The sequence below is a fragment of the Physeter macrocephalus genome, chromosome 4 (genome assembly GCF_002837175.3).
Source record: "Physeter macrocephalus isolate SW-GA chromosome 4, ASM283717v5, whole genome shotgun sequence".
NCBI lineage: Eukaryota > Metazoa > Chordata > Mammalia > Artiodactyla > Physeteridae > Physeter > Physeter macrocephalus.
In genome coordinates, this window is record NC_041217.1 from 55,005,770 (window position 1) to 55,026,103 (window position 20,334).

Below are 20,334 nucleotides of genomic sequence, written 5' to 3' on the forward strand. Positions count from 1 at the left end.
TCAGCTGTTAACCTTATGGGGATTCCCTTGTATGTTATTTGTTGTTTTTCCCTTGCTGCTTTTAATATTTTTTCTTTGTATTTAATTTTTTTTTTTTTTTGTGGTACGCGGGCCTCTCACTGTTGTGGCCTCTCCTGTTGTTGCGGAGCACAGGCTCCGGATGCACAGGCTCAGCAGCCGTGGCTCACGGGCCCAGCCGCTCCAAGGCATGTGGGATCTTCCCGGACCGGGGCACGAACCCGTGTCCCCTGCATCGGCAGGCGGACTCTCAACCACTGCGCCACCAGGGAAGCCCTGTATTTAATTTTTGATAGTCTGATTAAGATGCGTCTTGGCATGTTTCTCCTTGGATTTATCCTGTATGGGACTCCTTGTGCTTCCTGGACTTGACTTTTTCCTTTCCCGTACTAGGGAAGTTTTCAACTATTAATGTCTTCAAGTATTTTCTCAGTCCCTTTTTTTTCTCTTCTTCTTCTAGGACCCCTATAATTTGAATGTTGGTGCATTTCATGTTGTCCCAGAAGTCTCTGAAATTGTCCTCAATTCTTTTCATTCTTTTTTCTTTATTCTGCTCTGCAGCAGTTATTTCCACTATTTTATCTTCCAGGTCACTTATTCAGTCTCCTGCCTCAGTTATTCTGTTTTTGATTCCTTCTAGAGAATTTTTTCTTTTCTTTGCGGTATGCAGGCCTCCCACTGCTGTGGCCTTTCCCGTTGTGGAGCACAGGCTCCGGACGTGCAGGCTCAGCGGCCATGGCTCACGGGCCCAGCAGTTCCGCAGCATGCAGCATCCTCCCGGACCAGGGCACGAACCCGTGTCCCCTGTATTGGCAGGCATACTCTCAACCACTGCGCCACCAGGGAAGCCCAGACTCAGTTTTTTTTTTTTTTTTTTTTTTTTTTTTGCGGTACGTGGACCTATCACTGTTGTGGTCTCTCCTGTTGCGGAACACAGGCTCCGGACGCGCAGGCTCAGCAGCCATGGCTCACAGGCCTAGCCACTCCGCAGCATGTGGGATCTTTCCGGACTGGGGCACGAACCCTTGTCCCCTGCATTGGCAGGTGGACTCTCAACCACTGCGTCACCAGGGAAGCCCTAGAGAATCTTTAATTTCATTTACTGGGTTGTTCATCATTGTTTGTTTGCTCTTTAGTTATTCTAGGTCCTTGTTAAACGTTTCTTGTATTTTCTCCATTCTGTTACCAAGATTTTCAATCATCTTTAGTATCATTACTTTGAATTCTTTTTCAGGTAGACTACCTATTTCCTCTTCATTTGTTTGGTGTGGTGGGTTTTTACCTTGCTCCTTCTGCTGTGTATTTCTCTGTCTTCTCATTTTTCTTAACTTACTTTGTTTGGGGTCTCCTTTTTGCAGGCTGGAGGTTCATAGTTCCTGTTGTTTTTGGTGACTGCCCCCAGTGGCTACGTTTGGTTCAGTGGGTTGTGTAGGCTTCCTGGTGGTGGGGACTGGTGCCTGTGTTCTGGTGGATGAGGCTGGATCTTGTCTTTCTGGTCGGCAGGACCATGTCCAGTGGTGTTTTTTGGGGTGTCTGTGACTTTATGATTTTAGGCAGCCTTTCTGCTAATGGGTGGGGTTGTGTTCCTTTTTTGCTCATTGTTTGGCATGGGGTGTCAGCACTGTAGCTTGCTGGTTGTTGAGTGGAGCTGGGTCTTAGTGTTGAGATGGAGATCTCTGGGAGAGCTTTTGCTGTTTGATATTATGTAAGGCTGGGAGGTCTCTGGTGGACCAGTTGTCCTGAACTCGGCTCTCCCACCTCAGAGGCACAGGCCTGATACTGTGCCGGAGCACCAAGACCCTGTCAGCCACTCGGACAGGTACGTGGGGAGTTTCTTGCCTTTTAGGAAGTCTGAGGTCTTCTACCAGCGTTCAGTAGGTGTTTTGTAGGAGTTGTTCCACATGTAGATGTAGTTTCGATGTATTTGTGGGGAGGATGGTGATCTCCATGTCTTACTCCTCCACCATCTTGAAGGTGCCCCCTCCGCCTGGAGGTAGGCAGCAACAGCCAACCATCTCCAGGAGGCGGTGAAGTTGGGCGACGGGGCTCACAGGCTCTGGCAGACCAGGGAGAACAAGGTCCCCAGCAAGAAGGCGGCCACAGTGCAGCCCAGGTACCTGCTGAGCCTGAGCAGGCTTTCCTTACCTTTTCGAAGGATTTTTTATTATTTACTTCTCAGGACAAGTGTACTTCTTCTAGAGTCTTTGAACACCCAAAGTATCCTTTTCTTCCTCCCTTATCTATACCACATCACCTGTTCTAATATTTTTAAAGCATTTGCCAGTACGTGACTTTTTGTTTGTTTATATTTTTATTGACCACCTCCACCTTTGAGAATATGAGCTTCATGTATGAGAGTTATATCATCCACTGCTATATTCCCAGAGCCTGGAAGAGCATCTGGACCTTTAGGCACTCAATGGATATTTTTTTAATGAAGTGTTACTAATGAGCTTGAGCTTGTACATTTTGCTGTGTATTTCTGTTCGATGTATTTATGGTTTCTAATTTTGTTAATTTTTTTTGCCTGCCATTTGTCTCTTACAGAAGAAAAAAAAACTTTGTCTCTTACAGGTTTTATTCACTGAATGTAATGCTGGGTTGTCTTATCAATTTGTATAAACTCTCTTTTGATCTTTTCTGCAAATATTGCTTAAGTCTGTTTTCTGCCATTATATTTTGATTAAAAGCATTCTGTTTTGGAATACTCAAGCAAACAAAAAACTGTAGAGAATAATAAGATGAGCACTCAAGTACCTGTCTTCTAGCTTTATTATATTTTAGTATCAGATCCTTTTTTAAAATTAATCGAGCATTACAGATGCACTTGAAATTTATGCATGCCTCTCATATTACTCCATCTCCTTTTACCCAGCTTATCCAGAGGTATACCTAGTTCTTTGTTTGCCATTCTCATGCATTTATATTTAAAATATTTTCTTAGGTATATATGCATATATTAATAATAGAACTAATATGTTTTCAAACTTGGTATAAGTGATACCATACTGCACGTATCTTCTCCAACTTTTTTCTTTTTTTATTTAAGTAGGTGATTTACATTGTTGTGATCGTTTTAGGTGTACAACAAAGTGATTCAGTTATACATATATACATATATATCAATTCTTTTTCAGATTGTTTTCCATTATAGGGTATTACAAGGTATTGAATATAGTGCTATACAGTAGGCCCTTGTTTACCTATTTTGTATATAGTAACATGTATCTGTTAATGCCATACTCCAAATTTATACCACCCCCGCTTCCTCCTTTGGTAACCATAAGTTTGTTTTCAGTGCCTGTGACTCTATTTCTGTTTTGTAAATAAGTTCATTTGTATCATTTTTTTTAGATTCCACATATAAGTGATATTATGACTTTTGTGTTCTCTGTGTGACTTATTTCACTTAGTATGGTAATCTCTAGGTCCATCCATGTTGCTGCAAATGGCATTATTTTGTTCTTTTTTATGGCTGAGTAATATCCCATTATATATATATATACATATATATACATATATATGTGTATATATATATACATATATATGTATACACATATGTATATATATATATACACACATATATATATAATATCTTCTTTTTACATTCCTCTGTCAGTGGACACTTAGGTTGCTTCCATGCCTTGGTTCTTAAAAATAGTGCTGCTATGAATATTGGGGTGCATGTATCTTTTTGAAATAGGAGTTTTCATCTTTTCTGGATACCTGCCCAGGAGTGGAATTGCTGGATCATATGGTAACTCTATTTTTAGTTTTTTAAGGAACCTCTATGCTTTTCTTCATAGTGGCTGCACCCATTTACATTCCTATCAATAGTGTAGCAGGGTTCCATTCTCTCCACACTCCACCATTTATTATTTGTAGACCTTCTGATGATGGCTATTCTTACTGATGTGAGGTGATACCTCATTGTAGTTTTGATTTGTATTTCTCTAATAATTGGTGATGTTGAGCATCTTTTCATGTGCCTGTTGGCCATGTGTTTGTTTTCTTTGGAGAAATGTCTATTTAGGTCTTTTGCCCATTTTTTTGATTAGGTTGTTTTTTGATATTGACCTGTATGAACTGTTTGTATATTTTGGAAATTAATCCCTTGTTGGTTGCATCATTTACAAATATTTTCTCCCATTCTTCAGGTTGTCTTTTCGTTTTGTTTATGGTTTTCTTTGCTGTGCAAAAATTTAATTAGGTCCCATTTATTTAATTTTGCTTTTATTTTCATTACTCTAGGAGATGGATCCAAAAAAGTATTGCTGCGATTTATGTTAAAGAGTGTTCTGCCTATGTTTTCCCCTAGGAGTTTCATAGTATCCAGTCTTACATTCAGGTCTTTAATCTGTTTTGAGTTTATTTTTGTGTATGGTGTTAGAGAATGTTCTAATTTCATTCTTTTGCATGTAGCTGTCCAGTTTTTCCATCACCACTTACTGAAGAGACTGTCTTTTCTTCATTGTATATTCTTGCCTCTGTTGTCATAGATTAATTGACCATGGGTGTGAGGGTTTATTCCTGAATTTTCTATCCTGTTCCTTTGATGTATGTGTCTGTTTTTGTGCCAGTATCATACTGCTTTGATGACAGTAGCTTTGTAGTATAGTCTGAAGACAGGGAGCCTGATTCCTCCAGCTCAGTTCTTCTTTCTCAAGATTGTTTTGGCTATTCGGGGTCTTTTGTGTTTCCATATAAATTTAAAAGTTATTCGTTCTAGTTCTGTGAAAAATGCCATTGGTAATTTGATAGGGATTGCATTGAATATATAGATTTCCTTGGGTAATGTGGTTATTTTAACAATTATTGATTCTTCCAATTGAGGAAGATGGTATCTTTCCATATGTTTATGTCATCTTCAGTTTCTTTCATCAGTGTTTTACAGTTTGTGGGGTATAGGTCTTTTGGCTCCTTAGGAAGGTTTATTCCTAGCTATTTTATTCTTTTTGATGTGATGGTAAACGGGATTGTTTCTTTAATTTCTCTTTCTGATATTTCATTGTTAGTGTATAGAAATGCAACAGATTTCTGTATATTAATTTTGTATCCTGCCACTTTATCTAATTTATTGATGAGCTCTAGTGGTTTTTTGGTGGCTACTTGAGGATTTTCTGTGTACAGTATTATGTCATCTGCAGACAGTGACAGTTTTACTTCTTTCTTTCCAATTTGGATTTCTTCTATTTCTTATTCTCATCTGATTGCTGTGGCTAGGACTTCCAAAACTGTTGAATAAAAGTGGTGAGAGTGGGCATCCTTGTCTTATCTTTTCACCATTGAGTATGATGTTAGCTGTGGGTTTGTCATATATGGGCTTTATTATATGGAGGTGTGTTCACTCTATGTCCACTTTCTGGAGAATTTTTATCATAAATGGACGTTGAATTTTATCAAAAGCTTTTTTGCATCTATTGAGGTGATCATATGGTTTTCATTCTTCAATTTTTAAAAAAAATTTTTATTTTATATTGGAGTAGAGATGATTAACAGTGTTGTGTTAGTTTCGGGTGTACAGCAAAGTGATTCAGTTATACATATACATGTACCTATTCTTTTTCAAATTCTTTTCCCATTTAGGTTATTACAGAGTATTGAGCAGAGTTCCCTGTGCTATACAGTAAGTCCTTGTTGGTTATCCATTTTAAGTATAGCAGTGTGTACACGTGAATCCCAAACTCCCAATCTGTTCCTCCCTGCCCACCCTTCCCCGCTAGTAACCATAAGTTTGTTCTCTAAGTTTGTGAGTCTGTTTCTGTATTGTAGATAAGTTTGTTTATATCATTTTTGTTTTAGATTCCTCACATAAGCAATATTATATGATATTTGTTTTTCTTTGTCTGACTTACTTCACTTAGAATGATAATCTCCAGGTCCATCCATGTTACTGCAAATGGCATTATTTCATTCATTTTAAAGGCTGAGTAACATTCCATTGTTTATATGTACTACATCTTCTTTATCCATTTATCTGTCGATGGATGTTTAGATTGCTTCATTCTTCAGTCTGTTAATGTGGTGTATCACATTGACTTGCTAATATTGAAAAATCCTTGCATCCCTGGGGCAAATCCCATTTGACATGGCGTGTGATCTTTTTAAGGTATTTTTGGATTATGTTTGCTAGTATGTTGTTGAGGATTTTTATGTCTGTGTTCATCAGTGATATTGGCCTGTAATTTTCTTTTATTGTGGTATCTTTGTCTGTTTTTGGTATTAGGGTTATGATGGCTTCATAGAATGAGACTGGAAGTTTTCCTTCCTCTGCCATTTTTTGGAATAGTTTCAGAAGGATAGGTGTTAATGCTTCTCTAAATGTTTGGTAGAGTTTACCTGTGAAGCCATCTGGTCCTGGACTTTTGTTTGTTTGGGGAGTTTTTAAGTTACTGATTTAATTGCATTACTGTTAATTGGTCTGTTCATATTTTCTGTTCCTTCCTGATTCAATCTTGGGAGACTGTACCTTGCTAAGAATTTGTCCGTTTCTTCTAAGTTGTCCATTTTATTGGTGTATAGTTGCTTGGAGTAGTCTCTTATGTATTTCTGTATTTCTATGGTGTCGTTTGTAACTTCTCCTTTTTCATTTCTGTTTTGATTGATTTGGGCCATGTCTCTTTTTTTCTTGATGACTGTGGTTAAAGTTTATCAATTTTGTTTACCTTTTCACAGAACCAGCTTTTGGTTTCACTGATCTTTTCTGTTGTGTTTTTAGTCTCTATTTCATTTATTTCTGCTATGATCTTTATGATTTTTTTCCTTCTGCTAACTTTGGGTTTTGTTTTTCTTTCTGTAGTTGCTTTAGGTTAGGTTGTTTATTTGATATTTTTCTTGTTTCCTGAGGTAAGCTTGTATTGCTATAAACTTCCTTCTTAGAATTGCTTTTGCCGTGTCCTATTGTTGTGTTTTCATTTGTCTCTAGGTATTTTTTAATTTCCTCTTTGATTTCTGCAGTGACCCATTGGTTGTTTAGTAACATATTGTTTAGCCTCCATGTGTTTGTGTTTTTTTTGCAGTTTTTTTCTTGTAGTTGATTTCTAGTCTTACAGCCTGGTGGTAGGGAAAGATGCTTGATATGATTTCAATTTCCTTAAATTCACCAAGGCTTGTTTTGTGGCCTAGCATGTGATCTGTCCTGGAGAATGTTCCATGTGCACTTGAAAAGAATGTGTATTCTGCTGCTTTCAGGTGGAATGCTCTCTCTATGTATCAATTAAGTACATTTGGTCTAATGTGTTATTTAAGGTCAGTGTTTCCTTATTTATTTTCTGTCTGGATGATCTGTCAATTGATGTTAAGTGAGGCGTTAAAGTCCCCTACTATTATTGTATTACTGTTGTTTTCTCCTTTTATGTCTGTTAACATTTTCTTTATATATTGAGATGCTCCTATGCTGGGTGCATGTATTTTATAATTGTTATATCTTCTTCTTGGATTGATCCCTTGATCATAGATGGATGAGTGTCCATCTTTGTCTCTTGTAACAGTCTTTGTTTTAAAGTCTATTTTGTCTGATATGAGTATTGCTACTCCAGCTTTCTTTTGATTTCCATTTGCCTGGAATACCTTTCTCCATCCCCTCACTTTCAGTCTCTCTGTGTCTCTAGATCTGAAGTGAGTCTTTTGTAGGCAGCATATATGTAGGTCTTGTTTTTGTATCCATTCAGTCAGTCCAAGACTTCTGGCTGGAGCATTTAGTTCGTTCATTTACATTTAAGGTAATTATCTGTATGTATGTTCTTATTGCCATTTTTAAAATTGTTTTGAATTTGTTTTAGTAGGTCTCCCCCCCCTTCTTCTTTTGTTCTCTTCTCTTGTGATTTGATGAGTATGTTTATTTTAGTGTTATGTTTGGATTCCCTTTTCTTTTTTGTGTGTATATCTGTTACAGGTTTTTTGTTTTTTTGGTTTTTTTGTTTTGTTTTGTTTTGTTTTTAACATCTTTATTGGAGTATAATTGCTTTACAGTGGTGTGTTAGTTTCTGCTTTATAACAAAGTGAATCGTTTGTGGTTACCATGAGGTTTTTGTATGGCACTTTATATATATACTTGGTTGTTTTAAGTTACTGATCTCTCACTTTCGAATACATTTTAACAACCTTACATTTGTACTCTCCTCCCCTCACAGTTACTGTTTTTTTTTTTTTTTTTTTTTTTTTTTTTGTGGTACGTGGGCCTCTCACCGCTGTGGCCCCTCCTGCCGCGGAGCACAGGCTCCGGACGCGCAGGCTCAGTGTCCGTGGCCCACGAGCCCAGCCGCTCCGCGGCATATGGGATCCTCCCGGACCGGGGCACGAACCCGTGTCCCCTGCATCGGCAGGCGGACTCACAACCACTGCGCCACCAGGGAAGCCCCCACAGTTACTGTTTTTGACATTGTATTTTTACATCTAATTGTTCTGTGTATCCCTTATTGTGGATAGAGATGATTTTACTACTTTTGTCTTTTAACCTCCCTACTAGCTTTGTGTGTGTTCATGATTTCCTACCTTTATTGTATGTTTCCCTTTACTGGTGATGTTTTTTATTTCGTAATTTTCTTATTCCTAGTTGTGGCCTTTTCTTTTTCGTGTAGAGAAGTTCCTTTAACATTTGCTGTAAACCTGGTTTGGTGGTGCTGAATTCTTTTAGCTTTTGCTTGTCTGTAAAGGTTTTGATTTCTTCATCAAATCTGAATGAGAGCCTTGCTGAGTAGAGCATTCTTGGTTGTAGGTTTTTCCCTTTCATCACTCTAAATGTATTGTGCCACTCTCTTCTGGCCTGCAGTTTCTGCTGAAAAATCAGCTGATAGCCTTTATAAACCTTTTTTTAGTGTTATGTTTTTAAGGTGTATTTATATTGATACACGGAGTTCTGATTTCTTCATTTTCACTGCTGCGTGGTTTTGCATGAATAAACCACACTTTTTAAAACTGTTCTGTTGAAGAACTTTAAGTGGTTGCCAGTTTTTTACCTGTTACAAGCAGTGCTGCAACAAATGTTATTGTACGTTCCCCATGTATATGTGAAATTTTTATTGCAAATAGAAAATTGCTAGGTCATAGGGTATGATCTGCCTTCACCTTTACTAAATTTTGTATATTGTTTTCTGAAGTGGTTGTTAACAGTTTACTCCCACCAGCAGTTTGTGAGACTTTTCTTCTTGTCAGACATAATTTTTGTCATTCTGATGTGTGAGAAATGGTATTTTGGTGTTTTAAATGTGAATTTCTCTGGTTATTGATGGGGTTTCTAGTTCTTTTTTTTTTTTTTTTTTTTTTTTTTTTTGCGGTACACGGGCCTCTCACCGTTGTGGCCTCTCCCGTTGCGGAGCACAGGCTCCGGATGCGCAGGCTTAGCGGCCATGGCTGACAGGCCCAGCCGCTCCGTGGCATGTGGGATCTTCCCGGACCGGGGTACGAACCCATGTCCCCTGCATTGGCAGGTGGACTCTCAACCACTGCGCCACCAGGGAAGCCCTCTAGTTCTTTTCATATGTTTATTGCCGTAGTTTCTTTCATAAATTGCATTTTCTGCTCTTTGCCCCACCCCCGTTTTTGTATTAGATGGTTTGTCCTTGTTGATTTGTAGGAATTTTTCAGGAATTGATATTCATTATTTGTTATTTGAATTATAAATATTTTCTTTTAGTTTGTGGCTTGTCCTTTTAGTTGTATGAGTACTAACTTTTTGGTACCAAAACCTTTCATTTTCAATATAGATACATTTGTCAATCTTTTCCTTTATAATTTTGCTTCTGGTATTATTTTTGAGAACTTCCTTTCCTGCATTGAGGTTATAACAATAGTCTTTTTATTTATTGTCTGTTGCTGCATAACAGATTACCAGCAAAACTTATTTGGTTAAAAGAAACAATAAATATTTATTATTTCTTTTCATTTCTGGGAGCAGGGAGTTTGTGTGGTTATGATCTTGGTCTTTTATGAGGTTGCAGTCAACATGTCATTCAGGGCTTCAGTCATCTGTAGGTTTAATTAAGGCTGGAGGACTTGCTTTTAAAGATAGCCTACTCAAATGGCCAGTGAGTTGGTGTAGGCTGTTGGTGGGAGGCCTCAGTTCCTCTTGATGTGATCCTTTACTAGGGCCACTTGAGTGTTATCATAATTTGGAGGCTGACTTACCCTGAATGAGTGAGCCAGGAGATCACAGTGGAAACTAATGTCTTTTATGATCTAGGCTTTGAAGTCACAGACTGTCACTCAGCCTGTTCATTGTGTGAGGAGACCATACTGAGACTGGAATACCAGCGTGAGAGGATCACTGAAGGCTGTCTTGGAGCCTCACTACCAGAGTGTCTTACATTTTTTAATAAGATATCTAAAAGTTATTTCACATTTAGTTCTTCTTTATTCCACCTTGAGGATGTTATGTTTTGTGTGTGTGTGAGGGGGGTGGTGTTAAGAAGGGGATATAATCTTATTATTCTTCTAAAAGTATTATAATTGCCTCAATCTCATTTGTTGAGTAATCCATCATATTGTTCCTTTTATATGTGGGTTTGCTTCCGGGCTCTCTCTACTCTCTTTTAGCCTGCTTTTTTTTTTTTTTTTTTTTTTTGTGGTATGCGGGCCTCCCTCTGCTGTGGCCTCTCCCGTTGCGGAGGACAGGCTCCGGACGCGCAGCCTCAGCGGCCATGGCTCACGGGCCCAGCCGCTCCGCGGCATGTGGGATCCTCCCAGACCGGGGCGCGAACCTGGTTCCCCTGCATCGGCAGGCGGACGCGCAACCGCTGCGCCACCAGGGAAGCCCTAGCCTGCTTTTTAATTCCTGTACCAATACTACTTTACAACAAATACTGATCTCTCTAAGGCAAGTCTCAAACTCTTTTTATGCTTCTTCACTATTGGCTTAGCTCTTCTTGTCTCCAAAGGTTATTAGGAGAGAAATTGTTAAATAAATCCATTTGATTTTTAGAATCAGGTTCTATGAAGAGTTCTGCTGGGATTTTGCTTAAGGAATATAAAAGTACAACCCTTTTTTCATTAAAAAATTAATAGGTGCTTAGTAAAGATTTGTGAAATACAGATAAGTTAAAAAAACTTAAAACAAATAAAGCATCCATAACCACATCACCCAAACATCATTATTGTAGCATTAAGGATTTTTAAAGTTTTGGTTTTGTAAAAACTAAATCTTCTCTGTAACAATATAAAAACTTAAAACAAATAAAGCATCCATAACCACATCACCCAAACATCATCATTATTGTAGCATTAAGGATTTTTAAAGTTTTGGTTTTGTAAAAACTAAATCTTCTCTGTAACAAAAGCCATCACATATTGGGGAAAAAAATAAGGATTAACATTTTTATTATAGTGTGTGTCCATAAAACATTAAGAAAAAGATAAATAGAAAAATGGACAAAGACTATGAGCAGGCATTTGACAGAGGCGGATGTACAGAGAAGTCCATATGCTCATTCCTCAAATGTTAACATTTTCTACATTTGCATTGTCTTTCTTTTTTCTCTCCTTATCCTCCCTGTCATTTCCTCTCTGTCTCAGTGCTTTGTTCCTCCTTCCCCATCAATATATGGTATTTAAAATGTATTTATATAGAAATATTTTAAATATATTTAAAGGTACTTAGGTTCAAATACATAGACTTATTTTCTGAACCGTTTGAGGCATGAAGACCCCTTTACCTTTATATACTTAAGTGTGTGTTTCCTAAAACTAGGACGTTATCTTACATAATTGAAGTATAGCTATCAAAATTAAGAAATTGACATTGACACAATGTTGTTATCCAGATATTGTCAATAATAACCTTTATAGCCCTCCCTCTCCAAAAAAATCTTGGATCATCATGCAAGTGTCATTATGTGACATCATGATGTCTGGTCATGCAACTGATACATCAGTTGTCATGTCTCATTAGTCTACTTTAATCAGAAAGCACATGTTATTGCTTTGTCCCAATCCTGGTGATGTTAACTTTGATCACTGGTTACAATGGTGTCTACCAAGATTCTTGTCCATTGTAAGGTTATTATTATTCCCTCTGTAATTAATAAAAATCTTGTGATTTGATACTTTTTTAAAAAAATTGATTAATTTATTTATTTTTGGCTGTGCTGGCTCTTCGTTGCTGCAGGCAGGCTTTCTCTAGTTGCGGCCAACCGGGCCTACTCTTTGTTGAGGTATGCGGGTTTCTCACTGCGGTGGCTTCTCTTGTTGTGGAGCATGGGCTCTAGCCGTGCAGGCTCAGCAGTTGTGGCTCGCAGCCTCTAGGGCACAGGCTCAGTAGTTGTGGCGCATGGGCTAAGTTGCTCCGCGGCATGTGGGATCTTCCCGGACCAGGGCTCGAACCTGTGTCCCCTGCATTGACAGGTGGATTCTTAACTACTGTGCCACCAGGGAAGTCCTGTGGTGTGATACTTTGTGACCATATAAATATCTGGTTACTCCTCAATCTTTGGCCCATGAGTTTCAGCATCCAATTATGGTTCTTGTTTGAGTCAGCTGTTTGTTATGCATGGTGATTTTCTAATTTAGTTGTTCCTTTTTAATTTTAATTGAGTTTCCACTACAAAAAAGGTTCTCCTTCATGAATGCTATTTTATTCAATGGATTATAGTCTTTTCGCATCATTATTAATTCTGAAATGCTCAAATTATCCTAGATTTGGCCCATGTAAGCCCTGAAAAGCTAGCTCTATATTCTTTTGACATGTTCCCATCAATTTGTGAAGACTTTCTGACACAATAAAATATTCCAGGCTCATCATATAGTTTCCCAGCTCTAGAATCAACCATTTCTCCAGGGAGCTCTCATTCTTTTTCGTGGGGAATAGTATTATCTTTCTTTTATTCTTAATTACCTTTATTCTTCATTACTGTATGTTTTTATTCTATCTTGATTTGTTCTATTTTTGCAGGGCTAACCATACTGCTTTAATTATTTAAGTTTTATAGTTTAGTTTATTATTTAATTATTAGATCTCTCTGGTAATATTTGACACTAGAGACCAATCATGTCTTCTTGCTTGTACTCCAGAACCTCATAATTCCTGTTTTTTTCTTGACCTGTTTGATTGTTTATGTCATGCTTCTTCTGGATTCTTCTTCCTTGATTACGATTTTAAAAGTAGATTTCCCTAGGATCCTCTGAAGAACCAGGCAGTGTCACTGCTTATTCATTGCTGGTGGGAAATCTACACTGGTTCTGTTTCTCTGGGGACAATTTGATAATATATATCAAAACTACAAATGTATATTCCCATTTCGGGAATGTATCCTTCAGGTATATTTTCACATTTTGTAACGATGTATGTACAGGGTTATTCATACAAATATTGTGTGTAATAGCAAAAGATTTGGAGATTATCCACAATAATCTGAAAACTTTATTAACGTTTTTCTCCCCTTTATCTAGTCATATCTGCATAAGGCTAGATTTTCTTCATATATGTCAACCAAAACAATATATTGTAGAGTGAAACAGAAGCTCAAATGTCCATTAATAGTGGATAGGTTAAGTAAATAATGATACAACAGTATAATGGAATATTATGCAGTTGAAAAAGAATAGAAAGAATAGTATTTGTATGGAAAATAATGGAAAAATCGTTGCAAGTAAAAAGGAAAAGAGTAAGGTGCAGAACATATTATATAGCACTTTTTGTGTAAAGGAGGGGAACTAGATTATATAGTTTTATTTGCTCTATTGGTAAAAGGAACTCTGGAAGGAAAAAGAAGAAACTAACACTTTTCCCCAGGAGGTAGGGTATGAACTGGGCAGATGACAGAGGTGTGATGAGACTCTTTACTGTATACCTTTTTAATCTGTTTGACTTTTGAGACTTGAAAATATCAGTACCACCTGTTTAATTCAATTGTTTAAATGTCTTACAGTATAACTTACACCTGGTTTTGGCACAGTACGAATTGGGGCTTTTTACTAATTCTAAACCACTGGCTCACAGCATAAAATGTTTCTCAGCACACTGCATGCAGCCTTTTGTCTCTGTAGCTTTATACTTCGCCACTTCTGGCTCCATATTTTACGTTCTAGCAGCATTGAATTTCTTCTAGTTCTTCTCACACATGGCACTGTTTCATACCCGTGTATGTTTTACCTATGTCTTCTGCATATTCATCTTTAAAGAATCAGTTTGTCATGTTCTGTGGGAAGCTGTTCTGCACCTCTGCAGGCTGAGTTGGGTGATTGTCGTAATACTGTGTATTTGTCTAGTAGTGCTCTTATCATATTGCATTTTAACGTTCAGCTCCTTGTGTAGCACCTAGACATATAGACTCAAAGATTTGATTCAATTTTTTTTTTTTAATAACTCTGTGTGTAGGGTAGGGGTCATCTCTCAAAGAGCTTGTAGAGTTTAATGGGGACATACATGTAGGAATGTAACTAACATAAGACAGAGAGTAATAAGTGAGACAATAGGCAAGGTTATATTTCCAAAGAAGTTCTTTTACATGGGTCTTGAAGATGTGCCGTGGTCCAGATGGAGACATTTTAACAGGGCCTGTTTAAGAGCAGCAAATAATCCGGTGTAGCTTCAGTGTAGAGGAATCATGACTCAAGGTGAATTGGGGAGGAAAGGAAAAACAGGGACAGACTGTGAGAAACCTAACATTCTAGTCTGAGGAATTTAAATAGTATCTTGTAGGCAGAGTAGGACTATCGAATGTTTTTGAACAAGGAGCCAATCTGATCTGTGTTTTAGGATGATTACTTTTATACTTTCTGTAGAGTGGTTTGAAAAAGGAAGCTATGAGAGGGGCATCTGTTAAGATATTTTATACTGTAAACTACAGTGTTGAATATGGGATCAAAAAGGAACAGGCAGCTACATTTTCAAACTCCATGTTTTTGTCCATATAGTCCATTCAACCTAGAATGATCTCTTATTCCAAAAGTGATATTCTATTCATCTTTGAAGAGACAGCTTATATGTGACATCTACTAGTAATCCCTGATAAATTCTCACCAAATGTAATTAATTATACCCTGTTCTGACTGCCTTTCATTTACTTATGACTTTTTTCATACTCTACCTATCTCATAATAGTTATCTTACTCACCCATGGAATTAATTGCTTCCTCTGGAAACCTTTGTGTTACTTTATTTGACCTACTCATACAACACTCAACACATTGTATTATTGTTTGATGTTTTTTCTGTTTATTTCAATAAACATTTCTTGGGTACCAAACCTGGAGGAATTCATACTTTGGCAGTCCATATGTTTGTTTATAATATATGATTAGATGTATGAGTTTTTTAAGGCAACTTTATTTTGATCTCTTGCACATAACATGGTTACTTATTAGGAACTCAATATTGTAGAGACATTAGTGGAACAGTATTAGTTAAAAGCCAGGTTTAAATCCCGACTCTACCACTGTAGCCTGGATCCTCTGTAGAGAAGTTATTTAGCCTATTTAAGCCACAGTTTTCCCACTTGTAAAATGGGGAATTAGCTTGAGCTGCCATGACAAAATATCATAGACTGGGCAGCTTAAATGACAGAAAGTTATTTCTCACAGTTCTGGAGGCTGTGAAGTCTGAGAGCATGGTTTCAGCATTTTTTGGTTCTGGTGAGGACTTTCTTCCTGGCTTGCAGGCAGTACCTTTTCATTGTGTTCTCACTAGGTGGAAAGAGACACAACAAGTTCTCAGATGTCTCTTCTTATAAGATACAACAAGCTCTTGGATGTCTCTTCTTATAAGGGTACTAATGCCATCGTGAGGGCCCCACCCTTGTGACCCCATCTAAACCTAATTTCTTCCCAAAGGCCCCAACACATTGGGGGTTAGGCTTTCAACATATGAATTTGTGGCAGGGGCACAAACAGTCCATAGCACTATCTTATACAGTGGCTTTGAGAATTAAATAATTTATGGAAAGCATTTAGCACTGTGCCTCTAACATAAAAAGTGATGTGTTTAACCTGTTGTCATCATTGTCATTATTTTGACTTGGCATAAATTTTGCATATGGGGTAATGGAGGAAAATTAGAGATGCATTAGTGATTTTTCTCTTCATTGATGGAGGATATGTGATAATATTAATTATGAAGGGAAATGTAGGAAGAAGAGTAGGATTTCAGGCATTCTGATTAGAGGTGCTTGCTTCACTCTATCAAGAGACAAGGAGAAGATGGATGGAAATGTTAGGTTTATAGATGTAGCATAAAAATGCTAAGAGTAGAAGAAAAGAGAACCTTTAATATTCTTTATATGTATATGATCTTTAAAATGCAATTCTTAATTGTTTTTATTTTTATTCAGATTTTTCTTTTTCTTTTCTCTGATTTCATTGATAAGGATGAGTTTTTCTGTGAGCCCAAGAAGGCAGAAATATCATTTATATCTTCATCCACAAATAATACTAAATTCGTTTTGCTGCATTTTGAAAAGTTCTGTTTCAGACATTTTGAATCTTAGACATATTTTGACATTTTAGAATTGGAGTATAATATATTCCTATCCTCTAGCTTGTGGATTTACTTTCTCCTCTCTAAGTTAATGAATCAAGGGTTTATTAGCCTTTCTAGGACTTTAAGTATCTCTAATTCTTTCACTTTTGGCAATAATTCTCCACGTTTACTTTATAGAGTCCCTTTGGTGGAGCCCACAGGCGGAGAGGAAGCACAGGATTCATAAGATGGAGGGCGGGTGAGTGACTGAGAATTTGGGCTGGACTTGGAAAAAAAAGTGATAGTGGTTGCACCTTAATAATAGGAATAAATTTGAAGTGTAAGTTGGGACATTACATTGTCTTGGTCAGGTCTGTAAAGATAATGGAATGGTTTTGAGTTTTTTCTTTATGTAAATTTATTAATAATTTATATGACATAGCTATCATGCCATCTGTACTACGATTTTATCAAAATTCACACTGTGAGCACACAGTTGACAGTTTGCAGGAACATAGAGCAAATAGTTTATCCCAGACTACATCTTTTCTTTGGTAATAGTGGTCAAAAATACATCATTAAATTGTGGTTTGGGACTTATCTTTTTTGTTTTAATAACAGAAATTTCACCTCTTAATAATATAACCTTAAATTGGCATGCAGGTTCACTGATGAATTTATGGATTTTCTATGAGTGTATGTAGTGGTATGTAGTTAGATGAGACTGATTGTAATAGTATAAAGTAGAAAACGTTTTTCTCTAGGACCCTTTCACTGCTTTTTCCTTGTTTCTTCAACCTCCTCATTTAGGAGTTATCCTCCGTAGGCCTTTCCCTGTTTTATCTTTATCAAAAGAAATCCCCCAGTACTTTAGGGCCTTGACAAGTTATCTTTGAAAGACATATAGATACATTAAATGGCAGATTTTTTAACATTTAATTGGGGCTTTTGAAAATCCAAACAGAATTTCCTTATCGTGAAACTTGAAACATTGACTGACATCTGTTGGGAGAAATATTTTCAGCCAAGAGAGTGTTCTGACTGCTCCTTAAGTGACAACCTGTTGCCAGGTAGGAAGGGAACAAACACTGTTACATGCTAGCGTCTGAGCATCTGTGCCAGGTCCTTTATACAGTATCATTTGATCCTCACAGGGAGCTTTGTGAGATAGGCATTCTTATTCACATTTTACAAAAGAGGAACTGAAAGAGGCACAGACGGGTGAAGTGACCTTCCTAAAGAGGTCACATCGGAGGCACATCTTAAAAATCAGGACTTGCAAAGTCCAAAGCTTTTACATTTACCAGTAGAGCAGTATTTGACAGTCATTTTATTTTTTTTTGTTTAATTTATAATTCTTTTTGGTGAACATAAAATATCTTGCCCTCAAGAATTACTTTATGTGTTTCTATAGAGAGGGCTCCCCATCTCCTTCTTAAGACACCACTTAGATCCTGCTGCTTGTGGTTGATTAGTCTCGAACTTTTCATTGTGTTTTTGGCTAGGAGTATAAAATTGCCTTGTTAGCAGAGATGGTCAACACTACAACATTCAGCTCTAAACATATTGAGTTAGATTTGTTTGTTTTTAGCAGACTGGCCAACTTTGAAGTTTGTACTTAGAGTAAGGAAGTGTATGACATATACTTCCTAAGTACATATACTCTAACTGTATATACAATATGACAACTGTATATATGTGAACTATAACATTTGTGAATTATCACAGCAAGAATGAATACATGTCTTGTTATTGATGCTTTTGAACAGGTATGTTCAGTATTACAAAACATTTTGAAAATGTTCATTCGACTAAGAATTATAAAGTGCTTGCTATGTGCCAGGGCTATGCTAAATTCTACACTGAACACAACACTAAAAACACATGGTTTCTGCCCTCAGTGAGATGATAGTTTAGAAGGGAGACAAACTTGTGAGGTAACTATTAAAATATACTATAATCATTACAGTAATGGAGTCATGTAGATGGAAGAGTGGGTGCATTATGGAAGGACAAGTTAATTGTGCTTGGGTGACTCAGAAAGATTTTGAGAAGAGGTAGTTTAAACTGAAGGTTGAATATATTCTTGACTACAGGAAAATTCATGATCTGCTCATACACATTGTATACACAACATTTGCACGGACAGCATTTCCCTTACTTGTATGCATAAATGTAGTATTAAGTTTGAACATTTTAGTGTCTTCCCTTTACCTCTAAATCATAAATGCTCCATATATCTTTTAGAAGGCTTCTCCTGTAGTTGCTTGTTTCCCTTTATTTTTCTGTTCTGCTGCTGTAAAATTTCCCTGGTTTTTGGAAAGAGGCAGACTAATTGCTGGATAGTAGAGGAAAGTTAAATTTATGATGATTGCTCTATTTCTACATCCTTTACAACAGTTAGTAGTGAGTGAAGCATCACAATGATGCTGGGAAATGGTCAGGAGAGCAGGGTAATGGAACTAGGCGCCTGATTGCTTTATTATTTTTACTGTCGCACAAATGGTTTTCTTCTATTTAGAATAATCTAAGGACTGAAAGTATGACTAGCTATGTTCTTGAGCTGAAAGTGAAGGTAGAAGACAGTTGTCTGGAGGGAAACATTGCATTCAGTGGTATATTAATTATTTCCTGGCCCATTTTGATTGTAAGGCTTTTAGGTGAATTATACTTATGAAGAGTTCCCCAATGATTAAGTATTAGGATACGTGCATATCTGACTCTAATATACATGCTGGTTCTTATAGGCAGACACACTGGCAAATGTTAAGGCAATTCAGTTTAGTTGAGAAGCCACATGATATTGTGGAAAGAGCCCTGCACCAGATGTTAGGAAAGCTGAATTCAGGTCCTGCCTCTGGCTCTTAGGTAATTTGTTCTCTGCCTTTGAGCTAGTCAGGTAACCTCTCTTAGGCCTCAGTTTCTTGCTTTTTAAATACTGGGTTAGGATAATGCTCCCTAAGGTATTGCTCAACTCACACTTTAATTATTTTATTATTGACGAGATTTATTCACCTACCAAATCTTTATTGAGTGCTTTCATATTTCAGGTTCTGTTCTAGGTAGGTGTAGTCAAAAAGAGACATGGAGGATAGGCATAAATCAATGGGAGAGAACTGAGAGTTGAGAAACTTATACAACTCTGGTAAATTTTTGACAAAGGTAGCAAGACCATTCACTGCAGGAGAATAGTCTTCAACGAATGATGCTGGTACAACTGGATTTCCACATGCAGAAGAATCAATTTAGACCCCTACCTCATACTGTGTACAAAAAATAACTCAAAATGGATTAAAGACCTAAACATAAAAGCTAAAACTATAAATCTCTTAGAAGAAAATTCATAAATCTTTGTGATCTTGGACTGGGCAGTGGTATTTTAGATTTGATACCACATGCACAAGCAGCCAATGAAAAATTGGACCTCATCAAAATTAAAAACTTCAAAATAGACTTTAAAATAAAGACTATTACAAGAGAAAAAGAAGGACACTCCATAATGATCAAGGGATCGATCCAAGAAGAAGATATAACAATTGTAAATATTTATGCACCCAACATACGAACACCTCAATACATAAGGCAAATACTAACAGCCATAAAAGGGGAAATCGACGGTAACACAATCATACTAGGGGACTTTAACACCCCACTTTGACCAATGGAAAGATCATCCAAAATGAAAATAAGGAAACACAAGGTTTAAATGATACATTAAACAAGATGGACTTAATTGATATTTATAGGACATTCAATCCAAAAAAAACAGAATACACATTCTTCTCAAGTGCTCATGGAACATTCTCCAGGATAGACCATATCTTGGGGCACAAATCAAGCCTTGGTAAATTTAAGAAAATTGAAATCGTATCAAGTATCTTTTCCGACCACAATGCTATGAGACTAGATATCAATTACAGGAAAAGATT

General features: G+C 37.1%; 1 protein-coding gene across 4 annotated transcripts in view; it reads left to right on the top strand.

Moving 5' to 3' along the window:
* Window positions 1-20,334, top strand: part of AKT3 (AKT serine/threonine kinase 3) — a 397,960-nt gene that overhangs the window by 52,000 nt on the left and 325,626 nt on the right. For 2 of the 4 annotated variants that reach the window (XM_055084208.1, XM_055084209.1), the window contains exon 4: window positions 16,604-16,664. The exons of the other annotated variants lie outside the window; for them this stretch is intronic. In XM_055084208.1, the coding sequence (XP_054940183.1) occupies window positions 16,604-16,664 (61 nt within the window). The remainder of the gene's footprint in view (window positions 1-16,603; window positions 16,665-20,334) is intronic. 4 annotated transcript variants of the gene reach the window in all.